Source organism: Phaethon aethereus (genome assembly GCF_964289735.1).
Source record: "Phaethon aethereus genome assembly, chromosome: 11".
In the NCBI taxonomy this organism is placed as follows: Eukaryota; Metazoa; Chordata; class Aves; order Phaethontiformes; family Phaethontidae; genus Phaethon; species Phaethon aethereus.
The window spans coordinates 2,329,915-2,342,845 of NC_138587.1; the positions used below are offsets into that span (position 1 = coordinate 2,329,915).

General features: G+C 52.4%; 1 protein-coding gene across 2 annotated transcripts in view; it reads right to left on the reverse strand.

Annotated features, from left to right (window-relative positions):
• Positions 1-303: 303 nt before the first annotated feature.
• The window catches only part of ITPR1 (inositol 1,4,5-trisphosphate receptor type 1), a gene marked incomplete at its 3' end in the record, with an annotated part of 162,775 nt that continues 150,147 nt past the window's right edge, over positions 304-12,931 (reverse strand). For both annotated transcript variants that reach the window (XM_082004787.1, XM_082004786.1), the window contains 2 exons: positions 5,268-5,429; positions 304-390 (listed from right to left, as the gene is read on the reverse strand). In XM_082004787.1, coding sequence (XP_081860913.1) covers positions 304-390; positions 5,268-5,429 — 249 coding nt within the window. The remainder of the gene's footprint in view (positions 391-5,267; positions 5,430-12,931) is intronic.

Consider the following 12,931-nt stretch of genomic DNA (forward strand, 5'->3'; position numbering starts at 1 on the left):
AATACATGTCACATAGTCAAATATTCTTTTCAAGTGCAATTCAGGTGCTCTCTTTAGTCCTTCCAAGAAAAAGGCAATTTTGATAGTTTTGGCACAAAGTTTAACCTCCGTCCCGTGCCAACAGTTCTAATTACAATACGTACGCCCAAGACTTTATATAGTAGCAGTCATATACATACAGTATAAAACCAGGTTATTTACAGAATGAACCGAACGTACACAGAAGCAGCCTTAGCGGTCGGGTCTGAACTCCGGCTTGGCGTTACTCGCGCGGCGGCGAGAGGGGCAAGCGACCCTTCCGACTTACGCCGGTTGCTGCGGGTTCACATTCATGGGCGGAGGGTGTCCTAGGAGACCGATGCGCTGTTTCTGCTTCCTCTGCTCCGTCATCTGGAAAATTAAAAAGTTTGCTCATTAGGCCTAGACGCTTCCTGTGCGTCAGCTCGCCGAAGGACCAGCGCTGCCTTTTGTGGTTAGCGTTTACTCTGAAACCCACTCGCTACAAGTAACGCTCCTCCGTCCGCTGTGCCAAGCGCTGATAGATGAGAGGGGCAACTAGAGCCCCGTCTCGTGCACTCGTCGGGGACGGCCGTGAACTTGCTCGTGCGGCTGACTACCGTTTTGCAAGAAAAGAGCTGGCGAGAGCCAGGCGGCCAGCGCGAATCAGTGCAGCTCGCAGCTCGCAGCAACCTCCCCCGTTAGAAATTCTTTGTAACCGGTCCAACGCGCAAGGCAGACCAGACGCAGAGGGCGGAAAAAAGGGGCGAGCCCTCGAGTCCGGCTGGGAATACCCTTGTCTTTGCTGGAATAGACTCGAGCGCTCCCGCTCTCATCAGAAGCGAGCCAACATCCCTCTCCATCTGCCAAAAGCCAAGATGCGAGACAGGGACTGGAGGTTAACCACCTCACTGCCAGACAGCCAAATCTTCGGCCGTGCTTCCCACCAGACAAAATAACGTTTCTCCCGATCAGTGCAATCGTGACCTGAAAATAGATCATCATGTTTTTATTACTGATACTGAAAAATGGTCACAATCCAGTTCTCTGCTCTATTTTTTTCAAACCTTGGGAGGTTTCTGACAACTTGCATAAGCCGAGACGCCACGTAAGGAACAACTCCGGCGTGGGCAGGCTCTCCAGCAGCAAACAGCTGGATCGCTGCAGGTGCTCGCCGCGGCCGCATCTCGGCTTCGGAGGAGCCGACACGTGGGACGGCTTGCAGCAGCCGTGCCGAGGATGCCAGGACAGCGCCTCGCCCCTGGACCACCGAGGCGAGGGGAGCCCAATGCTGCTCCTCGGGCACTCGGGCTCCACCGAGAGCCCCCGCACCCTCAAAGCAACGTGCAAACGCACAACCGTGCTTGGCAGGACCCCACGGGCGGCTCCGGCAGCATGCCCCTGCCCCAGAAAGCCTGGCTGGCTTGCCCGATAAAGTAATTTTTTCATTTAAACGTAATACACAATTTAGAGTATTTTTCTTTGTGAGAATTAACGAAGTTCCCTGCAAAGCTTTTCCTGTAACATCTACATCCACAATCTAATTTTTCCAGTTTTCAGATACTTAAGGACAAATGTCAGCCAATATAACTGCTTGTGGAAGGAACTCCAGGAGGAGGCAGATAGTGTGCTCGCACGTTCGGCGCATTTGTAACACGCACTTGAACGTATTTGTTTAAAACCTCCAGTTTTGGCCATGGCGAATAGCCTTCCCGTCTCCGGCGCGGGGCACCCGGCGTGCTGGGGCAGCCGGCCGGGGGCCAACCTCAGGTCTGGAGTTCATCGTGGGGAAAGAAATTGCTTAAAAACAGGCAGTTCTGGTCAACTTCCAAAAGGCTCCTCCACGTCCCAGGGGCCGCACGGCACCGCGCATGCCGTGGCTTGCGCTCAGGCTAGCTGTGTATATTCACACCCATTTAACTGAATGGGCAAGGACTGAAATACGGTAATTCCTCTCGGAACCGTAATTAAACTCGACTGCAGCCCACCGCCTTGCTCATCGCCCGGCTCGAGGGGAGGCAGAACTTATTGCACCTGCCCAGGGAGCCGAGCGCAGCCTCGCGAGGGCAGGTCCCGCCTCCCAGTCCTCCGCACCACGCTTTTGGAAGCCTGTTTTCACAGAAGGCTTGTAACGCCTGGCAGGCACACGGGAGCAGGAGGAGAGGGGTCTAGCCATCGCTCTCCCGTCTCAGACACGCACACAAGCTGCTCCCCTGCTGAACCAGCTGGGACTTTTTTTTAACTGTTTCTAAGGTAACCCACAGGTTGGAAATGCAAAGAGGCAACGAGGACTTCGTTTTTAAAACGCCCATTTACACTAATTAGCTTCACTGAGCACCACCGTTTCACACAGCCAATAAACTGGTTCAGAGGACGCGCGAAATAAAAATGGAAAGAAAAAGGAATAATGAGAAGGGGCTGTAATAGGTATTTTTCATGCTGTGTAGAAAAAGGGATGGGGCACCCCGACGCAGGCGTACGTAGATGTGCCTTTTAAAAAAAGGGAAGAATAAAGCAACCGAGCGTAAAGCAGAGAGAGAAACACAACTGCGATGCTGATGCAGAACGTTACTCATCCCGCAAGATGTGTAAAGCTTGTCTGGAGGGCACAGGGCTGCAAGATGGAGCGATGGAGCGACTTCAGTCTCTACCACATTTACCTGGAGAGTGAATCCCTTGCAAAAGCTTTACAGCGACTGTACACCTGAGCCTAAAGGGCAATAAAAGCTACGCACAACGCGTCGCAGGGGAGCCGTCAGCTACTGGAGTAATGCTGACAGGATTAAAAAAACGAAACCGAGGGGCCTGAAGTTCATCTGAGTCAAGCTGGACTCTCCGATAATTGCCTGTACCTGCACAGACGCACGCTGCCCCGTTCCGAAGGTCAGGGCTGAGTTGGAGTTACCTCCAGGAACGGGAGCAGGGGCTGCGCGACGGGCACGGGCACACACGGACGCGCGGCCTCTGCCCGCTGCGCCGCTTGCCAGCCCGCTCGAACGCAGCCGACCCCGGCGGCAGCTCCAGCCGCGAGTCACGCTTGCGGCGACGGGGTCAGGGGTCCCGGCGGGCGCGAGGGGACCGTCCCGAGCGAGAAGCCAACCTCCGTTAGAGATGCCTCGCGCTGACGGACATTGGAGGACAGCGCTGGAAAGGACTTCTGGGTGGCGGCAGCTAATCCCCCGCTGTTGCAGACAATTATGTTGTAAACTTTTTGCAGGGAATTAAAGCGATCAAGATTCTTGATGGCTCTTGGTGCGCTGCTTTGTGTGCGCGGGCATGCTGGATTTCAGCTTCTAACAATTACAGTCTCCAGAAACCGAACGGGCTTGAAAAGCAAATGAATGAGAGGTTTTCCCGTTATTTAATTACAAGAAAATAAATACAAATAAAAGTTCCCCAAGTTAGTTCCTTTTCCTGGAGACAGTTCCTGATCAGGAGGAGGGATATACTGGTTTTGTCACATAATTGGAGCATCCTGCAACTCAAGCAGGGCTCTCAATAACAGTACTTAGGGGAATTCCTAAAAGCTATCACAACATTAATGAAGCTGGTTTCCTCTTTTGCTTTTACAGTCAACTCTCTAAAAGCTAAATCCTTCATTCTTATTTTCACAAAGAGCGAGAAGGGTTTTAGTGCTTGGCCAGCCAAGAGCTGCAAGCTTCAGAAACAAATGCATTCTGATCCAGAGCTGGCTGTGGCCAACGGAAAGACTCCTTTGAGTGACTGCAGACGACTTTGAGTCAGACCCTTCAACAAGACGATGCAAGACACATGTTTCAAGATAATTGTTTCCAGGCCAAATAGCAAAACCACCACCCGGCAAGTCTTAAAGCACAGACAAAAGAGCAACCGCCTCTATCCTCCATCCTCAAAACCAACTAGAGCAGGGGGGTCCGTGGCACAGTGTCTGAAAACTAATTACAGCCCAGAGCAGCAAGGTTTTCTGCTCCCAATCCCAGATGTTAATCCCTTCCTTGTGCTCCGTGGGGTGTCGGGTAAAGGGCCCAGCTCCATCAGACATGCAGAGCGTGATCGGAAGGCAGGGAGCTGGGATCTCAGTCAATACCAGAGACTCATGTCCCCACGGCGGTAAGTGGCTTACAGAGAAACCCCACCAACCCAGAGCAGAGCTGGAGAGCAGGAACCCGCTTAGTACCGGAGAGAGGCGTGCCAGCTGCGCGGCAGTAGGCAGATCGCATCTGAAAAGGTAACGAACCAAATCTGTTGGCCATTTCTGCCTCGTGCGATTCCATCGGCTGCCCCGGGATACCATCCTGTGCAAGTCAGCAATTAGTTTTATCCAGTGCCAATACCTATATAAACTTAACTAATTGAACCATCTGGCTCAGGTTATTAATGCATAGAGATAAGCAGCTAGTCACTTTGCCACCACAAGCAGCTCCCACCAGGGCGGGCAGCGGCGTTTCCCCTTTTACTTCCAGTTAGGCTGTAATCTGTCTGGACGACGTGAAATAAAGCCCCGCCGCCTCCGTGACTTTCACAAAGCCATCGCTGGGGCTGGGTTGGGAACAGTCCCTACGATCCCCTCAAGCCCCGGCTGAGCCAAGAGTTAACACAAGTCCTCAAACTCTTGCTGCAGAAAGAACTGCTGCGCCGAAAAAAATACTCAGAGGTCTATGCAGCATTCACGTGTTAAGCAGCAGCAACACATGCTGCAGCGCAAAATATTTCTGTGGGTAAGTCTGTCTACGCTGCAGTCTAAAGCGTGACAGTAGCCAAATTATATCTGCATTAGCAGTGCAGCAATAGCACGGAGGAGACCAGTGCAAGGTAACCACCCAAGTATTTCTCCAGTTTCTCAGTGGGTTTTGAGGTCCGCACAGCAACACAGCACTTCTCTCACTATCACGCCCTCTGACTTACAGCATCGTGCTAAGGTCTTAGGGTTAAAACCTGTAACAACAACAACAAGACATACCTACAGGCTGCCTGCACCAGCGACGACTGATTTAAGTTAACTTCAGCTTTGATTTTTTTTTAATGCAAGTTTTCCCTTTCTGGAGGCGGCCGCTTCGGACTACACCGCTTTGGTTAGCGCTGCCAGGCAGGTCAGCTGGGGCACGGGGCTTTGGAAGGACGTTTTGTTTGTTCACTTCTTTCCTAAACACGGGTTACTTTAGAAGAGCTCTTCACAGGGTTCGCAGAAGCCATGGAGCTGTAAAACGCCGCTTTGTACAACAGGCTCGCAGGACCTTTGTCCTGCCCGCACCAGTGCGCGGCTGCACGTTCGCAGCCAGCTCTACCCTTACCTGATCTTTAAGCTCTGACAGCTGGCCAGAGAGGTTGGTCACGAGCTTCATGGTGGACTCCAACTTCTCCTGCAAGTTCCTCAGCTCATTCTGCTCTCCTTCCGAGTCGCTGCTCACAAGCGACATGGCCCGCATCCGGGGGAACCAGTCCAGGTTTCTCTCCTGAGGATCACACACGAGTTCACAGTTAGCGTTCGCCCAATGACAACCTGCACCCGAGCGGCTGCGCGCAGACAGATCTGTAATGCCACGCGGGGACGTTCCTCAGATACACAAGCTCCGTAGTTATTTTCATTTGCATCTTACTGGAAAGTTTGCAAAATTGCCCGCTAGAGGCAATGAGGCACTTCAGACATAACTACTGAAAATTAAGGCTGCTTATTGTTGGCTTCTCCTTTCCAGCAACTCGCTCTCCCCAGCCATTTCTTTTTCAGACACATTTCAGTGTAATACACGAACACCGAACAATAAACCAGCCTGGATTTCACGTCTGGACAAGCATTTGCCAGTGCTAGAAATCTGCTGCCGTCTTACAGTCTTTTAATTTGTGTTTGTTGGGAGATTTTCTGCTGATAAAGCTGGTTTGCTTTCTTGGTCAAGCAAAGTTTGGCTGTGCTTTCTAATGAAAGAAACCGTGTTCTACCTGGAAATACTTTCCTAGTTTAAATACTTCCTTTTTAATGAAAAAATAATAAAAAAAATCATATTCTGACTGGCTGGCTCAGGCTACAACGTGGGACAGATTAAGTTACAAAGAATTGCTTATGGTAAAGTTTTCGTTCAGGCATACAAATTCTCTAATATTCCACGTTTGAGTTACAGTCAGGAACTTCAGTGGACACGTGCTTGGTTTGATTAATATGTACATAGAGGCTCACACATACACTCACGTACATGCCAGTGACGTTAAAAATAAAAGCAGGAACGGAATAGAAAGCCACAAAAGAGGAGGAGGGGTGCATACCGCATCTTGACACCTTAAATTTCAACACTGAACTGGTTTCCTATCTAGTCCGGTTCTCCTCCCACGCTGGAGATACTCTCTGAAATGGAAGTTAAACTAACGCTGGATGAGATACGGATGCGTGCGCTCTCACAGGTGACGCTGCAACAGCTGGTAATATTTTAAACAAACCGGATGAAACGGGAACAGGCTACTGGATTAACAGCGTCCCAAACCGAAGATCGATCGACATCACTGATTAACGGCGACCAAAGTTTGCCCCGCTTCGCAGGCCAAGCTCCTCGCGGGGTGCTCCCTCACGCCTACGGCTGATTTTTAGGGCACTGCAAACTCCCTTTGGCTTTCTGCCATTCCCTGCTCTAACTCGAACCCGCTCCCCATCCCTCTGCTCCCCCTCCGCGTTCACTCATTCCCGGGAGCATCCACCCTGCTTCAATCAGGGTTGTGCACCTCTGCAGAGGGTTACCGGCACGTCCTTCCTGCAATTCAGATGTGCTGCCAAGACTCATCATCTTAAATTAGTTGCTTCTGATCTGCTTGGAGTTTACCATTGCCGAGACTGAACGGCAGAAAGCAGGCCCTTTCCCATGCAGCGCACCACAGGATTCCCGCATGATGCAAAACTGCCAGGAAGGCTTTTTTCTCCTGATCTCTGTTTACAGGGCAGATGGTTTCTGCTAATAAAAGAAAAAAACGTATGTAGAAATAAATACGCCTTTATCAAGACAAGTGCCAAAATATTTTGGACTTTAGGAAACGACAGTCCCGCAATTAAGATTTAATAGTAGTCAGGCAACATTTCGCTGCGTTCTTCCAGCCGTAGTAAAATCCTCGTTAGCGAAGAGAGGGCAGGCTCGTCACTCGTGCTCAGGTCCAGCTCCTCCCCCCGGAGCACTCCTCCTCCCCACCCAGGGAAAACCAACTAAACCAGCGGCTACTCCGCTCCCCGCTCTCCTGCAGGAGCTTTGCCAGGACAAGGCACGGTAGCCTAAGGGCAATCGATAGTCGCAGCTTTGCCTGGACCCTGGGGGCCGCGTCCTGAGCCCGGACGCTCCGGCCCACTCCTTACTTGCTGTGGGAATAGTGTTACTTTACTGGTCCCGAAGAGGTGAGCTGCCAGGCCCATCCTTGTGAAGGACGAAGGGGACCAGGGGAGCGGGACCTGGAAACACCAACCTTTCCCCACCCGCAACGTTTTATTAACCAATACCCCAAACCTTTCCTAGCCTTGCTTTGCAACTTAAGCAAATGCCGTAGCTGCTGCAGGGGTTGCAACTTGGTCATTCCAGGCAGGGAAGGTGACGGGCGCTCGGGTGGCGAAACCAAAGCAGCAAGCGTTCCAGCATTGCCGGCTTCTCCCGGCTTGTCAGAAGTTTCATACGCGCTGGTTTTCTGAAAGCCCCAGCTCTTGATGTCACTTGAGTATGGGAAATCTTGGCTTTCACTTGAAAAAAACAACGAAGTGCCTCTCTAGTTCTCATGGCAATGGTGAAAGATTAAAACCAACAATGTTCCACGTGGACTGCACAAGCTGAGAAAGGAGAAGACTAACGAAAAGGAGACGAGACTCATGGCTCCCCGGGCAGTCTCCTCAGCAGTGAGACAGGACTCTCTTTTGAGCCTGGAACTACCAATACCCCTGCTAAGTCCTCATCTACCTGTGGAAGAGTTAACGGGGGCACCTGGACATTTTCTGTGCAGAGACCAGCTTAGGGAAGGACCTATACATCACTTTGCCAGCCCGTGTCATCGGGCCAGCCCTAACCGTGCAGGTTTGATGTAGCTTGTTGGCACAACTCAAGCCCCACGTTCACCTGGAAGTGTCCAGCTGCCACCCAGCAAGAAATAAGGGGACGTCCACCCCGACAGCCTGGGCACACAGCCTGGGGTGAGGAGCCGTGGGGACAGACGTGCAGGTAGAACTGCATCGACACAGGTAAAATGGGCACCGGTGAAGGCGCTGACCCACCGCGGCTGCTGGGACCTCGCCGGAGAGGGCAGCAGGGATGCTGCCAGCAGGCTGGGGCACCCCTCTGCCTCCTCCTCCTCCTCTCTGCACACTCGATCCTGCACCCCTGGGCTCTGGCTTCGCCTGGGAAACCTTCGGCCTGTCCCTACAACCTCCATCAGCGCCACAGAGAGAAGCTCGAGAGCCTGGACGCGACCAGCTGCTGAAATGCAGCCTCACGCCCGCACGCCTGTCCCTGGGGGGAGGCGGGCGGGGGTGTTCTCTTCTAAATAAATAAATAATGATGCCTCAAGCGGAGACGGTGAAAACGGAAATAAGCAGGAATGCAGAAAGGTCAGTCGCTGACAAGCCCGCTGGGCCGGCGCGCGGCAGCCAGCCCGGCTCCCGGCCCCGCGCCTGCCAGCGGCGCTCCTCTGCAGAGCGCTTCCATTCAAGGTTGAATAAAAGATTTATATCTTGATGATCTAGTTTCTGCTGAACTTTAACTGAACACCGGGGTGCCTTTAAAGATACAGCCTTACATCTTTCACCGGGGGTTTGGTGGTTTTTCAGAGGCACTAAGGGAGCCGTGAAGGGAAAGGCTCCCCTTGATCCCCGTCCCTGCCTGTCGCCCGTCCCGCTGCGCGCCCTCCCGGCTGCTGGCACCTCGCATACCGATGCCGTTAGGCACTGTCTGCTGTGGTCCTCCTGCAAGCGGAGGCACCGGGATCCTGGTGTGCAGTCAGCTCCCTCTTCCCGTCACAGTCGCAGCTTCCTCTGCTTCAACAGACGAACCGACTAAAGCCGCTGACGGAAGCTGGCTAACCGCAAGTGCTGGGTTTCGGGTTAGCTCTTTTCTAGGTAAAGCTGGAAAAGTCCCTCTTGTAAAGCAAATATCATTAAATCTCAGACATGGGGGCGATGCTGACCATCCACGATTGGAAATTTGAAAAAGAGGAAGCAGCGCTGCATGATGCAGATGCAATTCATTCTGAGAAGCGCTCGCTCCTCCCTGCTTCTGCCGAAGAGTTTATTCTAAGAAAGGTTTCTGAGGCAACCTCAGCACGAGCCGTGCCAAGAGATGCATTAGCTCCGCTCCTCGGGCAAGAGGCGGCTGCTAACGGCAGTGACCGGGGCTCGTCCTTGCCTCCGGCACCGCCGTGCTGCCCCAAGGAAGTCAACGCTCCTCTTCTGGGTCTCCATTTATCTGGCCACCCCCTGCGCCTAATATTTACGGGGTGCTGAAGGGCTAATTCAACGCTCGTCAGAATAAATCCCTATAGCCTGCCACTGGAAGGCAGCCCAGCGGCCGCCAGTTAGCAGGGGAAGGCGGCAGCAGCAAATTTCAGTTTCTGCCTTGTGTCATTAAAAATCATACCCGTATGGGGTAGGTAGCTAGTATGTATTAGCTGTGTAGCTAATAAACAGCTTTGTGAAGCGCTTTGAAAATTAATTTGTTTGTTTGTGGCGAGATGAAACTGCTCTTGGTTCTTTCTTGTGCTTCCTGGAAAAAGCCCCACGCCAGGTTCTCCCCTTCTTCTGCAAAGGGCTCACCACCACTACTTCCACTCCAAGCTGCACTTCTCCCCTCTCCATGAAGAATGGCACTCGACAGTGCCCCCCCTCCACACCGAGGGTATTTTCAAACCCTCACATCCACCATGTCTTTAAACATGAGGCCAATGACATAAGGCTAAAGATCTAAAAATCTCCTTTTTCACTGTTTCCATAGATTAAATACCTAAGCGGCTTTTGCACGGGTGCAGAGCAAGGAATTTGGAAGACAGACACTATTTCCAAAGGCGGAAGACAACCACATCCCTCTAAGAAGCGATCCCCCCCGTCCATCCCAGGGACACTCCGGCTACGGGTGACCCACTTGAGCCGAGCGTTGCGTTGACCAGCGGAGAAGCGACCCCACCGAGCGTCACCCAGCTTGACGCGACCGAGGCGGCCAGCCCTGAAGGCGCTCTCCTTGCTCTTGCGGAAAGGACAGTGCCACCCCTCCGCAGCAACCTACTTCTGGCTGTTTGGACCTACGTTTTAAGTAGGACGTGTTACACCACCATCAGCGGGGCAGGACAAAACAATTAAGCATGCAAAGGCTGAACAAACAGCTGCTGGTGGCAATGGCTGCAGTCACCCACCTACTCTTGCACAACGCATCCGGCACGGCCCCGAGCGCCCCGCGGCACAGGGTCACGGGCGCCCCGGCACCGCCGTGCTGGCGGAGGCGGCAGCAATGACTCAAGGGACAGCCACCTCGCCCCAGCCCCGGGCCACCTCCTCGGCACACGTGGCCCCGCGGGGCTTTTTTGTCCTGGCCGGCGTTGCAGACGGAGCAGTTTATTTTCCCCAGTGTGTCAGCCTCGATGGTTTCCAGTTGGAAACCTTCCCCCTCCCTCCCAGGCGGAGCCCCAGCAGCAAGGACACGGCGCCCACCCTGCAAGCTGCTTTGGGATCCACCCCAATCCCAACACATTACGCAAGCAAACCATTACACGGAACCGGGCTGGAGCCTTTGCTTCTGCGTGCACCCGCCCGGGCCCTTCTCCTGCCACACGCTCAGCCAAAGCGAAACCCTTGCCTCGTTGCTGGGGATGCTGACCCGATATTCCCAGCACGGATGCCTGCCCAGCCGCTTTATCAGGGAAAACCAAGAACTCGGCCACGTAGGGTTAATGCAGCGACAGGAGGTTTCGCGGCGCAGCACGCTGCGCGGCGCAGCAGCTTGCACACCTCCGGAGGGAAGGGCGTACGCCAGCGCGGCCTGGGGAAGGGAAGGTTGACCAATAATTTCTGCCCGTGCAGCTTCTGGTTTGCACCTTGACGCTGGTTTCAAAGGTGGAACAAGTTGCTTCGCTATCTAAATGCAAAGCTCAGGACCTATGCCTGTGACACAGTGTTTCCAGCAGCCACGGGCCTTCTGCCAAACACACCTCTTGGCTCTTCGATGCCTCTGCTATTATTTATTGTTTAACCCTGTAATTATATTGTCTAAGTCTGGTAAGGCATCTCAAGATGCAGCTTGTTGGGAAGATACTACCAAATTAAGCACCATCAGCCCCAGCTCAGATCCTGACCTCCTCGGTCCTCCCCCTCGCCCAGCTTGCACCCGGTGTCATTGCAACCAGGAGCCCTGAAGCCCCAGCTTCTCCCTTATAACCGAGCGACTGCATACAAGTTATTTGTACGGGCTGCTCTCCTCTGCGTCTGCAGCTGGTTTGGTAAGTATTGATATGACAAATCTTTTCTATTCCATTTTGCCCCAGAGTGCAGGACTTCCAAGTACAAATTACACATGAACGTAGCTCAGTTTCTAACACTTTCTCAGACTGTAGCCTCAGCTGTACACGCGTCTTTCACCAACGCTGGGATCATTAAATCGGAATTTGAAACGCTTGGGGTTTGAAGCATCATGGCTCACCGCTCGTTACTCCTATCGGTGCTGCAGTTCAAATCCAGTCTTGGCCATCTCCAACCAAATTATATTCGACGTAGAGCCTGGGGACACAGCAGCCCTTCCAAGCCACCGTCACGTGAGCCTCGTGCAGGTTGTGAATCACACACTCCTGCGGAGGTTCAGAGCACAGGGACAGTCAGGGCTGGGTGTTTAACTCCTTAGCAGAGGTTTCAAGTCGAACTTGCACTTCTGGAAGGATGTTATTTTAAAAGCCCGAGACGGATGAAACCTTGCCTTTGCTTCCTAGGAGGCTACGTCTTGGCAGAAGTTACAGGCTACATGGGACACTCAAAACAGTAATAAGAAATACTTTCCAATTATGGTATAGCACACAGCTCAAGCAAAAAAAAAAAAGCCCAATAGTATATTAAAACTTCCATTTTTGTACCAAGAGGCTAATTAGGGCACAATGAAATCTGTAGTCTTTCCTTCCATTCCAGGTTCCTGTAAGGATATCTGCACCATCACTCCTATTTATAGATGGTTCATTTTCAAATGACAACACAATCCATGAAGATTCTTGAAGATTCAAGACTCGGCGCTCTCGATCTGGACGTGTGACTTGGGCAATCCCTTACAGCGCTCTACTGGATAATAAAGGTTAATGACATGTATCCTGCTTGGTGCAACACTAGATTAAAAATCTGGAAACTGCAAGAGCTAGTTAGGAAGCTTTGCGCTAAAAACTTTTCCAAACAAGCCTTTATTTTTTAATATGCACATCTGCGTGCATCAGATCACTCGCAGCCGTGCGGCTCTTCCCCACACCCATCAAACGTTGATGTGAAGGTGTATATGCAAATCCCCACGTCAGGGTATACAAGAGTTGTGTATGCAAGTATTTGCCCAGCGACAGCACACCGCAGCTGCGTGCACAGCGGCGTACGAATGCGCACAGACCCGAAGCGTGTATGCGGTTTTCTACGTATCGAGCTTCAGAGTGAGAATTTGTACATTTTATAAGTGCCTGCAAACAGCTGCTCGCAGCAGACCTTCGCCGAGCCTCAGCGACAGCTGTACTGCCGGGGCTGCCGCTAGCGAGGCTGCCACAGGGACAGCAGGCAACTGCAGAGAACTTCAGAAGAAATTCTCGAGACAGGATGGGCAGATAAGACATTTAAATGAACTACTCTGCAGGGAGTTGCACCGAGTTCACGTTAGTCATTTGGGTGGGGATGTCAGTGTCTGGCCAAGACGATAAGTGGATCCCCCCACCTCCTACACACACGGTATTATTCAGACATCACCTGATCTTCCCGGGTGACTACAAAGCCACGCAGCAGCTGAAC